This window comes from Crotalus tigris, unplaced genomic scaffold, assembly GCF_016545835.1.
Source record: "Crotalus tigris isolate CLP2741 ecotype Arizona unplaced genomic scaffold, ASM1654583v1 scf7180000017765.3138416, whole genome shotgun sequence".
Classification (NCBI taxonomy): Eukaryota; Metazoa; Chordata; class Lepidosauria; order Squamata; family Viperidae; genus Crotalus; species Crotalus tigris.
The window spans coordinates 24,105-40,853 of record NW_024096620.1 but is presented as its reverse complement, the minus strand read 5'-3'; the positions used below and the strand labels follow the sequence as shown (position 1 = coordinate 40,853).

The 16,749-nt window shown below is 41.5% G+C and overlaps 1 protein-coding gene across 5 annotated transcripts in view; it reads left to right on the top strand.

Annotated features, from left to right (window-relative positions):
* LOC120307121 (F-box only protein 11-like) overlaps positions 1 to 16,749 on the top strand; it is a 70,092-nt gene that overhangs the window by 31,683 nt on the left and 21,660 nt on the right. For all 5 annotated transcript variants that reach the window (XM_039341420.1, XM_039341419.1, XM_039341421.1 and 2 more), the window contains 2 exons: positions 12,582 to 12,709; positions 13,536 to 13,617. In XM_039341420.1, the coding sequence (XP_039197354.1) occupies positions 12,582 to 12,709; positions 13,536 to 13,617 (210 nt within the window). The remainder of the gene's footprint in view (positions 1 to 12,581; positions 12,710 to 13,535; positions 13,618 to 16,749) is intronic.

Below are 16,749 nucleotides of genomic sequence, written 5' to 3'. Positions count from 1 at the left end.
ACAGTGTGATTTAGCTTCAATTCTCTCCAAATTGAATCAGGGAAGTGCATGAGCCGGTGAAGCTCTGACCAGGGGAGAGAAGGGAATCGCACACCACCCCCTCTCCTCAGCAGCAAAACCATCTTCGTCCAGGGATAATTGCATCCCCCTGTACCAGTTGAGCCACTGACAACCCAGCCCAAATTCAATTTATCACTTGGCTATTCGCTGTGGAGATCCACCACTGGAAGGATCATAGGGTCTGAGACAGAACCTGTACCCTTGGGTTGGGGGGACTTGTGCCCGGCCTCTGGAACGGAAACCAGAATCATAGCAGGCTCCTGGAATGTAGTCTGGTCCAAGGCACTATTGCTATGCAGGAAATCATATTTCCAAATAATTGGGAAGCATAGCCAGGGCAGCTACCCGCTCCCCTTATACCTGGATGTCCAGGGATTGGATGCAGTGTAGACGTTCCCGAGATAGGTAGACTTTGCACCTTCTGTGTCTCTTCACTGCGCCCCGGTGATGAATCCGGGTGGAGGGAACTGTCTGGCTCTTCCGAAATGTACTGAAGACCCGTGACTTGAAGGGTCTTGACAGACAATGGCAGGCCTGACCGAGCCGACTGAACCAAGGAAGATGGAATGAAGATATCGACCAAACAGTACTAGATACGCCCCGGACAGTCCTTAAATGTGCGATCAGTGCTGCCAAGGCCCTGTAAGCACCCTGAGGGCCGATGAGAGGCCGAAGAGTAGGGCCCTACAATGAAGTGTTGGCATGCGTAGCAGGACCTAAGGAAATGCCGGATTGGAGCGTTCATGCCTGAACCTCTCGTATGCCAAGTGAGTATTTAATCCCTTTAAATTCAAGGATTGAGAGGTGTATTTTTGTCTGCATTGCATCGTTGTCTGCCCTTGTATCGTTGTCTGCCATTGCATCCTTGTCTGGCATTGCAATCAGAGATATCTAGGTGATGGCCAAGAGGGATCTTAAAGGAGATGTCTCAGTGGTGTGCCGAGAGGGGTCTCAGTAGTAAGGAGCAGAGTACTGATAGCAGTAGGGCCACTCGATGGAATGAACAGTTGTACTCAAGGACTAAACGTGGCTGCGGGACCAAATTAACGATACTGCCCTCACTCATGTAATGCTCCTGATGGCAGCAGGACCAGTAAGAGCACGTCCCGTGCTCTGGTCAGTGTCGCCATGGTGGTAAAACCTAAGTTCAACGGTATGGTCAGCTCGCAAGTAATTCACTTAATGGCCACGGCCAGCACACTAGCCTTGCTAGTGGCAGTAGGACCAACCTAATTGTATGGCCACCATACCTTCTTCTGTCAGGATAAGGAGTAGCTCACGCTAGGCCGGGGACTTGTGCGAGCCCAAGATAGCCCTTGGGAAGATTGCAGCCAGAATTGAATTCTATTGCTGCCTTCCTGTGTCCTGATGAAATTCAGTCCAAAGGGACAAGACAGGTTACTCTGCCCCTAAAAGGAGCACTCTGACCGAATCAGCCAAAAACAATCACTGCCTCACATGCAGCGTGACTGCGTGGTGCCCAAGATGGTGACCACTGCTGACGAAAACGAAAGAAAGCATCTCCAAGAAAAACAACACAATTGCTGCCTCCCCTGCAATGTGACTGCGTGGCGCCTAAAATGGCGACCACTGCCAGCGAAAACAAAAGAAGAGACTCAAGCCAACGCCTGGGGGCAGCCAACAACAAACGATCCGAAATCGCTTGAGAACCTGCAAACAACAGGTCTCCGCACACTCCCAAACAATGCGAAAAAGCAAGTGAACAAGGGGAATGATCGCACCTCCATGAGGCGTCCTCCAGTGCCCGCTAAACAGGCTGCCTACCAGGATGAGTTGAAGGCTCCCATATGAAGCCTCAATCCCCTAAATGGAGTGATTTAACGCTGCACTATTAAGGCACAGCGACTGGAGAAAAATCCACAATAGATGGAAATAAGTAAAAGAATATTACCTGATCTCTCTCTGGCTAAAGACTAAGCCAATCTTACCACGTCTCATTATGGTGAAGACTAAGTCGAAAACTTGGACTCCTGGGCCAAGGGAAGAGGCATGGCAAAAGTTGATTGACTTAGTCTCTGGGCAGGAAGACAAGGATAGTACTGCTATGAAAGGGGCGTTGTCCTACCTGAACGCCTTTTCTCAGCATGACGATGGAGAATCCACTCCCACCCTTAGGGCCTGTCATGTCCTGTGTCAGGGAAAACTGAGCCAATGTATTTGAATCATAGCCAATAGCTGCGCCTCAGTTGAGAGTGGGTTCCTGATCCAGGGAGAGAGGCGTGGCTGGCTGACTTAATCTATACAGGCAGAAGACGAAGCTAACCCATTGGTGGATTCTCCATCGTCATGCTGAGAAAAGGCGTTCAGGTAAGACAACGCCCCTTTCATAGCAGTACTTATTATAATATAGTAGTCTAGCTTTTACAATTCAGTTTATTGTATTAACAGAATAACAGAGTTGGAAGGAACTTGGAGGTCTTCTAGTCCAACTCCCTGCTCAAGCAGGAGACCCTATACCACTTAGGACAAATGTCTGTTTAGTTCTTTTCTAAAAGCCTCTGTTGATGGTGCACCCACAACTTCTCCAGTATGACGAATGGAGAATCCACAGATGGGTTGATCTTGTCTTCCTACCCTAGAGATTAAGTCAGTGATGGCGAACCTTTTAGAGACCCAGTGGCCAAATTGCAACCCAAGCCCCATTTATTTATCACCGGGTGCCAGGTGGGTGTGGCCACTGTGGGCGTGGCAGACTGGGTGGGTGGGGCCAGGGAGGCGGGGGCCAGTCCCTTGCCATCTCCGAAGCACGGCATGCGTGCCCACAGAGAAGGCTCTGAGTGCCGCCTCTGGCACGCGTGCCATAGGTTCGCCACCACTGGACCAAGTCAATCAATCTTTGCTACGCCTCCTTAGGCTAGGAATCCTCAGTCATGACTTAGTCTTTGCACGAGAGAGACATGGTAAAGCTTGGCTCTTAGTCTTAGACAGAAGCAGTGCTCAAGTTGTATAGTTATTGCTTTTTTGTTTTCCCCCCATTCCCTTTACTGCGCTGTGAACAACACAGCGCTAAACCATCCAGTTCTTCAACAGACTTCGCAGGCTTCAAAGGAAGCCTCAAGCTTGTCTGTTTCGGTATAGTTCATTGCAGGCGCCATTTTGGGTGCCATGTGGGACACTTACTTCACTCGTTCTTTTTTCCTTTTCTGCGCTTGATTTGGGAATGTATTGGAAAACTTGGAAGTTTTTGATGCAGTTGGTTTCCTTATTCTCAGCTAATGGAAAGATTTAAATGGGATAAGAAGAATTATGAATTTGAAAAGGGTAAAATTGAATTTGATGTAGAGCTCTGTACAAATGATATATTGCTAAAATATATAAACTGATTAAAAATGGAAACAGGTTAAAAGATTGTATGATGAAATGGGCAAAGCATATTGGATACAATATATAGTTGGATCAGTGGGACAGTATGTGGAAGAAAGAGTTGAAATTTACATTGAATTATAATCTTACAGAGAATTTTTATAAAATGATGTGTTGTTGATACCAATTGTCAAAAATATATAAATGAATTTCAAATATTGGTTGGAAATGTAATCAAATTGAGAGAACATTTTTTCATCTTAGATGAACATGTAACAAAGTGGAAAATATTGGAATCAATATTTATTTAAATGCAGAAAATTTTAAAAGTGAATGTATAAATTAAACCAGAGATCTTTCTTTTGGGCTTAGTGGACAAACAAATGAAGACAACCTTTATATGCTCACAGGTGAAAATACTTAACAAATACTGTAACTGCAGTGGAAAAATAGATGGTAAAGCTGGTGGAATTGGTGGAAATGATGAAATTGACAGCTTGATGAAAGGAAAGACCTTGACAGATTTTATTTCTACCTAGACACTATTTTTGGACTTTTTGCGAGAAACCAAAAGAAGTGAAAGGTTGATTTTGAGATTTGACAATTAGAAATATAGAATTTCTATCTTTAGAAATATAGAATATATTAATTTTATTTAAATTTAGAAATTATCAAAATAATGTACACAAATATTAACCTTAGAGTAGGAATTTGATTTTTTTTGCTTAAATCTATACTAAAAAAATAGGAAATAATTCTTTTTCTATTTTTCTTTTACTCTTTCTATCTTGCACTTTCACTTTTTCTCTTCCCTGAGATTCTCCTTTTTCTTTTTTCAAATCTTTTTTCTCTTTTATAACACACACATACTTCTATGTCCCATCATGATCATATACCTAAATTGATTATTTTATGTTATAAATCTGATGTCTTGTGACTGAATTTGAATTCACCAATTGACATGAATATTTTCCATGAAATGAAAAAATATTCATAATTCTTTGCTTCTGAAAAATTATTAGTGTAAAAAGCCCAGCAAGACACATTATTCAGTAATGCAAGTACTCCCTGCTAAGCTTGCTTATAAGGTTTTTGAATTAATTTTACAAGATTACTTATCAATCTATTTATATACCGTTAAAAAGTGCCAATGGGGATAGTTACTTTCTCCATTGTTTCTCATCCAGTCAGTAAGATGTTATTTTAAATTGTTGTCTTAGGTAATATGAGAGACCAGTATATTTGTTATTGTTATGATAACCAAGTAGTTATATAAGTGTATTCTGACCAAATATGAATTAGAAAATGGCAAATTCAAATTCAATAAGATATCTTGCTTTTGAACCACTTATAGGTAGTTCTTAAGTTACAAGTGTAATGGAGCCTGCCCATTCTACTTGTAACTCGAAAACTCATGGGAGTGAATCTCGTACCTCAAATGAGATTACTCCCTTGCTCATTAAGACGCATATGGCTCATTAAGTGAACATGAGGTATCTCAGGATGGGGAAGGCCATGGAGAGCCTAGTGATGGAACAGGCCCCTAAGGTCTTTCCAACCCACTAAGATACCTCATGCTTCCCCTTCCCTTCTTGCCGCACCGGACTCACCTTGAAAAGATCAGTCTCCTCTCTGCCGTGGTTCCTGCTGCTGCCTGGATCTGAGCCTGGGGGATGCTTCCATGCCCCTCCAGGGGCCCAATCTGGGCACCAGACGTCTTCTCCAGGCTGCTGCTGCCCAGATCTGAGGCTGGGGACGCTTCTGTGGCCCTCCAGTGGCCCAATCCGGGTACCGGATGTCTTCTCTAGGCCACTACTGCCCAGATATGAGGCCGGGGGACACTTTGGTGGCCCGATCCAGGCGCCGGAGGCCTTATCCAGGCTGCTGCTGCCTGGAAAAGGGCCACTGGAGGGCTGCGGAAGTGTCCTCCAGCCTCAGATCTGGGTGGGAGCGGCCTGGAGAAGGCCTCTGGTGCCCAGATTGGGCTATGGAAGGGTCTCCCAGCTTCGGTTCCTTTCTCTGTTGCAGAGAACAGAAGTCTAAAGTACCATGAGATCATGTGAGATCAGTAGTGTGAGATCTTGCCCCACTGATCTTGCGTTAGCTTAGGCCTCCACTCTCTGCAAATGTACCAAAGGCCTGGAGCAGCCAAGAAAGTGAAGTATCTTAATCTTAGCAAGGTGAGTATTGAAGGCCTGGTGCCTAGGAAGATCCGGGGCGTGGATGGGGAGGGAGGGAATAACCAGGGTGAATGTTGCAATGCACTGCGGTTGCTCGTAAGGGCGAAAGACTGCCGTGGTGCTGCAATATTCACAATTTTGGGACTTTCTTGTAAGCACTAGGGGACACTTATTGCATAACTTCGAACGAGCATTAAGTGAACTCTTGTAACTTGAGGATTACCTGTATTCTGAAATTTTCAGTCTTCTGTATAAGTCCACATTTTATTACTCTCAGCCTACTTCCATTGTGTTATATGTAGAATTACCTTTTATCAAATATTTCTTAATATGGTAGCTAAAAAAAAGGTAGCTAAGAAAGTACAGTATGATTATGTAATTATGGGTATAGCAAATGGAATTTGTTAATTCCAGCATTATGTTTGCTACAAAATTACTGTATATGCTTGCTGTAAAGTGGTTGTTAAGCAACAAATCATGTGATTGCTTTGCTCAACAACTGCAATCTTGGCACTCCTAGTTGTTGATGTCAAGCAATTATATAGGTCATTAAGCAGACAGAGTTCCAGGTATGGAACACGGGATACTTTGTGGGTGGGGGGGGAGAACCATATGAGGCTCCACGTAGGAACTGAAAATCCTCCCTGCTGAAATCCAAGCAGGATTTTAAGCCCCTGAGCAGAGAGATGCTTGTGCGCACCCTGTGGCTGGCCTCCCAGGGCCTCTCTCTCTTTCCTGAGGCACTCTGTACTCTTTATCTTATCACATTGACTCTCCACTATTTGCTTGGATTTTAGCTCCCTCTTACTGGTGGCTGACTGAAAGAACTGTCTGCCAAAGGAGATCAGCTCTCCTCCATGCACAAAAGGGAACTTCTTTGGTAGAGTGCAGGAACATGAGTGAAATCTTCAGGATTTTGGGCCCAATTCTGCACCCATAAAAGGAGTTCGGCTTCCCTCTGTGCTTAGAAGGAAACTCCTTTGGTGGGGTGCTGGAACAGAGCTGCAATCATTGGGATTTTGGCTATTTCTGCCAAAAATAGGCCTTTGAAGGAGTTCACTTCAGTTCCTCTTGGGAGACAACTTTTTTTGGCTTCAGATTTGAAGTTGCACATCCTTAATGGTATGAATACTGGCATGTATGCTTTCTGCGGCCCTACTTGATGAAAACTCCATGATATAAAATAGTTGTGTCAGCATTCTTGGGGTATACTGAATTTAGTATTCATATATTAAAAAAAATAAGATAAAATAAGATGCTAATTTAGTGTATAAGTAATACAAGAAAATTATTATTTTCTTAAATATGTAGTAATGAATATGGATGTAAATCACAGAGTGCATTTTCTTAAAATCTTATTTCAAAGTGTTTGTTCAGCTTATTCTAACTTATTTTTCTCTGATTTTTAACAACTCATGTGTGCTGTTACATTTCTGTTTCATTCATTTTGTATGCATTTTAGTAACTATTAATAATATTCCTGAAAATTTCCTACAGTGTCTGTTTATACAAAGAGATTATACAAGTGAGACTAGCTATAAATAAAATTTGCAGGATGGCAAATTATTAGCAAATATAAAGTGAAGGTTTTAACATTTCCTAGCTGCTGTTTGTCTGCATGTTTATAACAATCTTTATATGCTGCATCAGTTGGACAAAATAGCTCTGAAATCCTTATTCCTCAGTCCAATTACGATACAGGTTTTACTTAACTCATTTAGATAGTGGCAAATTTTCAAAGTGTGTTATTTGGTGTATCTTTCATGCACTGCTTTGCTAAATCTAAACAAGTTAAATAGGTATAACTTTCTATTAAGGTTATACAACCTAGTCTACAAAAGTGTATTTTGGCTTTATACAGAAAATATTTTAAATGTAAAGAGAGTTTATTAAAACATATTAAAAGATGTAAAGCAGCCCAGTTTTTCCAGATGCTGTCTTTATAGGAAAAAAAACCCTTTATTTTTTCTAGGGTCCTTAGTGGAAAAATGACATACTTGAGATGAAGGATGTTCAAGGAAAGATGGAAAATTACGGAAGAAAAGAGGAAGGAATTTCTTCTGAATTATAATTAGATATTTCATAGCAGTGCTTTATAGTAGCATTGTTATAGCCACTTCTCTCTCTCTCTCTCTCTCTCTCTCTCTCTCTCTCTCTCTCTCTCTCTCTCTCTCTCTCTCACTCACACACACACACACACACACACACGATCTTAAAGTATTAATGTTTGTGACGATAGCATTTTATTTGTGTCATCAATTTATTTGCTCACTCAGCGCACAATTTGGAATGCTATTGCCCTTTGGCTACTTTCAAATGTTGCATAATTCAGATCATTTTCATAAGTGTGATATCAGAGTATAAGATAGAAATGTGTTATAGATAGTCCTCGGGTTACGCCAAGAATTTATCCTGGAATTTCCATTGCTAAGTAATGCAGTTGTAAAGTGTAATGTTACATGACCACATTACTTATTGATGGCAGTCCTGGTCATTCCCGTTTCTGTAGTTAACAAAGGATTAACAGGTTGTTAAATAAGGCTTTCACACGACTGTGACATTGGAAGAGGTAAAAAACCGTATCCCAGGGTAAATAGGCCGGTGGATGATTGCTGTGGGTAAGTGTTAGGGGGTCAGCTGGGCAAGGAGATGCTATGGATGCTATGGAATATGTGTGGGTGAATGGCTGTCATTGGTGCTATAGAGTGTGAGCAAGTGCTATAGGGAATGCTATGAAGTGCAGGTTGAAGAGTGCTATGGAATATGAGATCTCCATGCTGCCTTGCAGCTCTTAAGGAAAAAAAAGCAGTAAGAGCTACTTGCAGGAATGGCTTGTGACTTCCTGCCAGCTTCCCCATTGACTTTACTTGTGGAAAGCCGGCAGGGAAGGATGCAAATAGTCATCATGTAACTGGGACTCTGCAACAGTTGTGAGGGTGAGTTGCCAAGCACCTGAATCACAGTCATGTGACCACGGAGATGCTGACATGGCTGCAACTTTTGAGGACGGGTCATAAATCCCCCTTGTTCAGTACAGTTATATTTTTGAACAGTCATTGGGCAAAAGGTTGCAATCCAAGGACTACCTATAATCATATTCATTTCTCATTTTTCCTGAATTCCTTGTGTATGAAGTGAGCACTGAATGCCTTTTTTCAGTTCACATAAACATTCCATTTTTCAGAATCTTAAGGAGCGCAAAGTGAAAGTTGAAGATTATAAATTTCAGTCCATCAAATAGTACTTTTTTGTTTTTGATAAAATTAATTCTGGTATTTATTTCCATTGAAACCTAAATATGAGTTTAGAAACTGAAATTCATTTATGTTTTGTTAATGATGTAATAAACAGTCATTTATCAGTTTAGCATGCTATATTTTGTTGGATGAAGGTAGATGTAATCTATTCAATTCAATTTTGTAATTCCATTCCATTTTATACTCTATAAAATGTTCTGTGTCCTAGTTTTAGAGAATTATTTTCTCATGTCTTTGAAAAAGCCTTTCTTCTATGTTAGTAACATTGTCTCCATTTGCTCCTTTCACTTTGAATCCTTTGTTCCAGATGTTTTACTATATTTTCAGAAAGTCATTCGCTAGAACTTGGGGGAGGAAAAGCAAATGGGAAGGAGATGTTTCAGGAATGCAAAAGGACTTGAGACGTAATATGTGCATAATATTTTTAATATTTACATAAAGTTACTGGAGAAGGCTATCTATGAGTAGGGTATGATACCATCAGTGTACATTATCACCTGAAGCTATACAAGAGATGTCTTATCTATTTCTGGAAACAGTCAGAGATGGGATGAAACAGGCTGTAGTTGAACCCAAGCAAGATAAGAGTTGCTGTTTATGTAGCAAGGTTCTTTGTTAGCACTGATATTTTCTCTTAACAAGTTGGTGCACCTGATCTATGAAGCAGTCAGAGATTAGACATGCCCCCATGTTGTTGTCTTTCTAGAAGTTAATGAAAACTGAGTATTTTCTGTCAAGGTATTGATTTAACAGCTAACCAGCTTATGTAATGTAAGATAAAAGTTGTAATGGTGGAAATGACTCAACAGGGTCTGTGTCTCTTTAAGAGCCTTTATATAAAGGGAAGGCTCTGCTGATGTGTTCTCTTTTCCGTTTCCTGCTGTAACTGTGTTTTGTTGGATCCTGCTATATTAGCACCTGTATGTATATTGGTCCTGGTGTATGATATTGTAGATAGTGTAAGATAAACCACCATTTATTATAGACCACTGTTTACTGTATTTACTCCTGGGTTATCTCGCACAATAAGACTGTGCACGCTCTGACAGGTTATGGGCCCAGAGAGAGGAGAAACCCTGTGAGAGCTTGACCCAGAGCCAGAAAAGTTAAGGCTTGTGATTTGTGGTAGTAACAGGCAATACGGACTCTGTCAGCGTAATGGAAGGAGGTTTTGTAATATCTCGGCTGAATGAGACAAACTACCTCTCCTGGTGTCTGAAAATGGAGATGTAACTGCGAAGGGAGGAGCTGTGGGTGATAATTGCTGATCCACCTGTAGCCCTGGATGATGGGGACCGGAGAAAGAATGAGAAAGCAGTGACCAGCATCATCCTGAGTTTGGAGGATAGCCAGCTGATACACATGAGGGGTATATATAGACAGAGTATGGAGGTGGAGATGCTATCTATGTTGCTGTTAATTACAAATACATGATACATATTCTGATATTATTTGTTCATTTATATGTTATTTATGTATGTTATTATTTTAGTTTTAGTTTAATAATTTTTATTGTAGACATTTTGTTTATATTACAGATAGTTTGGAAGTTAGGACAGATCTACCTGGTTTATAGATTACAGGACAGATCTTACAAACTGGCTGCAACATTACAACGGCACCCCCCCCCCCCAATTGCATGACTGCATGCTGGGCACTCGGCAATCAGTCTGCATTTGTATTTCCAACATTTTTGCTTAATGACTGCAGTGTTTGCTTAATGACTGTGATGAGCACTTTATAACTGGTAGTCACTAATGATTGCCGGGAAAAAAATTATATAAACAGGTCATTCATGTTGCTGATCCATTTTACAACCAGCAGGCTCTATTACAGTCATAGGTTGGGGACTACCTACACTGTGGATTATATTGTTCAGGTAGTCCTCAACTTACAACAATTTATTTAATCACAGTTCAAAGTTGCAGTGGCACTGAAAAAAGTGATTTATGGCCGGTTTTCACACTGTGGATCATTGCAGCATCCCCATAGTCAAATGTTCAAAATTTGGGCATTTGCCACCTGGCAAAATCCTGGAGACATTTATAATGTTCCCAGCTGGCTTCTAACAAGCAAAGTCAATGGGGGAAACCACATTCACTTAAAGCAATGGTTCTCAACCTTTTTAATGCCGCGACCCCCAACCGGTCGTAAGTCGAGGACTACTCAACTGGTGCAGCACCGTTTGAAGAATGGGACTTTTGGCGGGCTCAGCAGGGCAGAGACAGCCTGGACAATTCCTATTGACTTTCAAAAGCCAATAGAATAAAAGGGAGTAGCACAGCTAAGGAAAAGGGGGGAAAAAAGGCGGACTGTGTTGTTTGGCGACCCCCGTGAAATGGTCGTTTGACCCCAAATGGGGTCCCGACCCACAGGTTGAGAACCACTTACTTAAAGACTACTTGATTCACTTAACAGATGCAATGATTCATTTAACAAGTATGGCAAAAATGTTGTAAAATGGGACAAGACTCACTTAACAACTGCTTTGCATTACAATGAAAAATTTGGACTCAATTATGATTGGACATCAAGGACTACCTGTATTTTTACCAGGGCATTTTATGCCTGTACCAGTTAAATGCTTGGTAATATTTAGCTTTCTTTCTAGCTGTAACATTATGATAATGGAGTTCTTACCTTTAGGAAAATAGATGCAATGATTTATATTAACAAGTCAGAAGACTTTTCTTTCTGTTTTTTATTCTGAATAGCAGACAGACCAAGACTATAAACTTCTCATTTTGTGTATCCCATCAGTAACGTCCTGGACTTCAAAATATAGAATTTATTTTGTTTTATATTAGCATTATTGTAGTAGTTAATAGTGAAAGATGCATAATTCAAAGGAGATATTATGTTTAGAAATACAAACTGGTCTACCAAATAATAATAAGTTGCATCTTAAACCAACATATAGCATTGCAAATGGAAAGTAATCAGCTTCTTTGAAACCTTAAGTGTACAATATACATTCAGCACTTTTTTGAATTAAAATTAATGTTTTAAATAATTGCAAAAATTTGAGAAGCACAAATAAAGGCAAATATATGTGTTCCAGGATAATATCACAAGATCTAGTCTTCGTTGGCCACTAGGACCAGAGGTTTAGTCTTCCGAGCTTTCAGACTCGTTCTGGTGCCCATCCTCAGGGAACTTCTCTCGAATTAAACGTCTTGTCCCGGTGACTAACCCAGATTGGATCCTGTAAATTTGAAAGTGCCATCTGTTTCACTGCACATTGCAGAAAAGATTAGAAGACTACAATGCTTTTAGTTTTAATATATATTTGTGAATTAACTATAGGTAAGTCTTGTGCTCCTAACTTTTGTATTGCCCTTGTGTGTACACACTAGATCAGTAAACTTGAGATATATCACTGTATATTCTATTCTAAACTGCTGCAGGATTTGAAATAACTGCTCAGTTATTGAAATGTTAGATCACCACTGATTTAACAACTCAGACACATTCCCTTGTATTGTTTCAAAATTTCTGGTTTTTCTAGAAGAAGTCAAGGCTGTTAACAATAAGGATTTTAAAAGTTTAAAATATATGAATACAATGCAATTGTGTTTACTAATATTAAATAAATATATAGATATGCAGCATAATATTTAACCGTGATGGACATGTGACTGATAATTGCATTAATACACCAGCTTTGACTTCCTATAATTTAATTACAAAGTTTTTCCTATTGTGATAAAATAAGTTATTTTGTATGAAAAACTATGATGTGTTCTTTGTTTCTTGGTAGATGATGATGTACCTGCAGATATGGTTGCAGAAGAATCGGGTCCTGGTGCACAAAATAGTCCATACCAACTTCGCAGAAAAACTCTTTTACCTAAAAGAACAGCTTGTCCTGCAAAGAGCAATATGGAGGTATTAAAAAAACATGTAGCTTTTTAGAGTAGATAAATAATACTGTGGGCATAATCTAGTCCAGAGAGTTGTCAAGGGAGCATATGTAAGAATACCAATATCAATAAAAAATCGATGAAGACTGGTTGGGATGCTTGACTGTATCTACTGTGTTTCCCCGAAATTAAGACCCGCTCTTATATTTATTTTGCCTCCAAAAGAGACACTAGGTCTTAATTTCAGAGAATGTCTTACCTTAGGACCAACATAGCCAGGCCTCTCACACCCTGACACCTGTCGCACCGCTGCCTGATTTCTTTGCATTGTGCCATTGCTTCTCCTCCCGGCAGAACACCGCATGGTGCTTTGCGCCATTTCTGCTGCTCGTGGCAGGACACTGTGTGGCTCTTTGGGCCATTTCTGCAGCGAGCAACAGAAGCAGCCCAAAGCACGTGAGCAGCAGAAGCTGCCCAAAGCACTATTAGGCACCCTGCTGGGAGAAGCAACAACAATGCAATGCGCCACATGGCTTCTGGCCACAAGTGGCGACAAGTCTCAGAAGTCAATTAGCGTTGCAACAGGTGTCGAGGTGTGGGAGGCCTAGCTGTGTTGGTCCTACCGGTAAGGTAAGTGGGTGCAGGGCGCGTGGGACAGTTTCATCCCCCTACCCCCACACTAGCTTGATTTTTAGGAGTGTGCCTTGCCGCAAAACTAGGGCTTAGTTTTGGAGTAGGGCTTATATTAGGCCTACCCCCAAAAATCAAGCTAGGGCTTACTATCAGGCTGGGTCTAACTTTTGAGGGGTAGTAGCTAGAAGAGCTGCTTAAAATGTTTTTTTTCTTGTCAGGGTGCTTCTACTTCAGCTACAGAAAACTTCGGCCATCGAGCAAAACGTGCTAGAGTATCTGGAAAATTACAGGATTTATCAGGTAATAACTGTTTTATGGTATAGAGTGCGGTGTAAAAAAATTTAGTCTTACATCCTTTGAATTTTTTAAATGGAAAACAATTAGGATGCCGACTTTAGATCTCTTTGTTTTAAGTAATCTGATTTTAATAAATATCAGATAAGATAAAGTAGTCCTATTTGCTAGGTAGAAGAACAAGATTTTTAACTGATAGATGCAGTTAATATCGTGTTTCCCTGAAAATAAGTCTGAATCTCATATTTATTTTTGGTCCAAAAGAGCCATTAGGGCTTATTTTCGAGGGATGTCTTATTTTTTTCATCACAAGGCCCAGTCCGGCCGGCGCTTCCTATGTTACTCAGGTTTCTCTTGGTGGGGGAGGAAGGCTTTGGAAACCGCCTTTTCATTTACATTCATCATCAACATTGTAATCCGTCCCTTTATTTTTCAAAAAAATGATTTGTATTTAACACGATTAGTCTCCTTGAATGTCAGTGTCAACTCTGCTAACATCGGATGTTCTTGCTTTGATAACAGATGGAAATGCAGCCATCTTTCTCTATTGCTTTTAGAGTTAGTTGATGCTGGGAGGGGGAATGTGGATGAGAGTCCAGCTAGTCATAACAATAATAACTCAGCCTTGGGAACCCAAGGTCATTGGGCTCAGAGTTGATAGAGTTTTGGCAGACTGGAGAGCTTGGGAGAAAGCCCGTGCTTCAAACTAATTGGGGAATGTGATTTATGATTAGAGGAAGGAGTTGTGCTTTGATACTTTGTGTCCAGGGGAGGAGAATTTAGTTTTTGGTTTTGACTATGTAGTGCCCATACTTAGTTTCTCAAATAAAAGATTCTTTAAGGTAAACAATGCCTCAAAGTTCTTTTGAAGAGTTTCATCTGTCAGAATCATGATAGTCAGTGGGAAGGCATGGTGTGAATTCTGCGCATGAGCCACAGAAATACAAACACTCGCACCCTCAAATCTCACACTTCCTTGCTCAGGGTTCACCACTGCTTTACAGGTGCATTCAACTTTGTAGCTCAGCTAAACTCTTCAGCTGCAGTGGGCTGCAGTTCTCATCACCTTCAGGAAACCTGGGCAATAGAAACCTTAGGCCAGGCTCCTCGCAGCTGAAGCAATCTGGCTCGCCCAGAGTCAGGTTGGCCATCACGGGAGGCGTGGCCCATCCCCATCCTCCACCTCTGCTGCACATACGGGACGAGCCTCCCACGACAGCCAACCTGACCCTGGGCGAGCCGGATTGCTTACAGGGAGAGGCTGCGCGTTGCAGCAGGATGACTGCCAAGGGTGTGCATTGATCCCTGCAGCTCCTGGAGGCTCCGAGCACTGTTTTTGGCACCACTCAGTTTCCCACCCCATCCCCGCCAGGCTGATCTGGTGGGCAGAATTGCTTTCTGCCTTCCCCGCCACTGCATTGGCAGCTGATGCTGCCCTCCCGAGAGGCGGAATGGCAATTGAACAGTGGCCACACTACGAATGGGGATAGACCATTCCCCAAACCTCAGCCATCCTTTCCACGGTGTGCTGCAGCTGATCCAAGGCGGCCAGCCAGGCACCAAAGTGCTCCCGAAAACAGCAAGGCAAATGGGCACACAGACGCGCACACAGATGCGCATATAGACGCCGCTTTTTTCGGCAGCGCTTTGATGCCTGGCTGGCCGCCTTGGATAAGGGACGGATTACAATATTGATTATTAATGTAAGTGAAAAGGCAGTTTCCAAAGCCTTCCTCCCCCAACGAGGGAAACCTGAGTCGCCTCTCATAATGAGACATCTTGGGATGCCCAGATTTCTTTCCCGCCCTTCTGCAGAGGAAGAGAAAGCTGGCAAAGCCCGTGGGACAGTGCAGGCCACCTCTGGAAGCTGCTTCGTGATGTGGGTGAAAGAAGCTGATAGTTGAGGCCCTGGCCAGTTCCCACCCCTGCCTGCCTGCTGGATTCCCCAATCCAGGGTAGGGATAGAAAAGAGGCAGCTCTGCTTGCCTCAGGCCCCGGCTCTCTTAAAATTCAGACCACCTTGTAGCAGCAGCACTGGCAGCAGGCAAGGCGGGGGGACACACGATCCGGCCTGCCAAAAAACTTACGGTGGGGCAAAGTGGGCGGGGTGTCAAGTAAAGTTTATTTTGGGGGTAGGGCTTATATAAGGCCCAACCTCAAAAATCAAGCTAGGTCTTATTTTTGGGGTAGGTCTTATTTTTGGGGAAACGTGATAGCACTTCTGAACAACACAATCCTATGAGTCGTTTTAGAAGGAAGTAAAAAAATCTCATCTTATAGAGATATAGTAAAGATTACAGCATTGTAAACCTTAAAACACCTATTTTTGAGTGTTCTGAGCATGAATTGTCTTTTCTAAAATTCTCTTTCAAGCACGAGACAAAACTTAGTTGTTTCAAGAGGTGTCATTTTGAGGCTTTTGTAAGCAGTGTAGTTGAGCTGATATTCCTTGGCTTGTGATTGGTCCTGCTTGTTTCCTCAAATTTATTGTAGCTTAGCCACATTGCAACAAAAACCATCAGCATGTTCTTGCTATTATCAGCTTAGACCAATGACATTATGTGGGGATGAATTGTTGGAAAGGAAACAGTTAAAATATAGCTGACAGAAGATTTTAACAGTTGCATGTTGCTACTGTTGTTTTGTATACTACTGCTGTGGTTCTTCTTAGACCTCATATAGATATCCATTTTCATGAATGTTGTCTGGTGCTTTATTTTGCAGGTTGATAATGCAAAGATGTATGTACACTAATTCACTTTGCACAGAAGTATTGCCAGTGTTGTTGAATAAATGTCTAGCACAGTGCTAGTTTGGTTGATGTGTATCTGCACATTATCTTTGTAGTAATGCTAATGTTTATTTGTTGATTCATTTTATTAAATTTATGTGCTGTTCATCTCACTATCAAAGTGCCTCTGTGCAGCTTAAGTAGCAGCAGGAGTCTCACCCATCCCCCCTTTTCAGCCTATTACCAGCTATATGTGCAAGTAACTAGAATAGCCTCGAAGAAAAACTGGAAAAAATAAAATCCATAAACCCTGCCTACAGTAAATTGGCTATAGAGGTATTTTTTGGTTCTCAAAACTTTAAGCAAACCATTTAAAAGAAAAGTATTAATATCAAATAAATATGAAG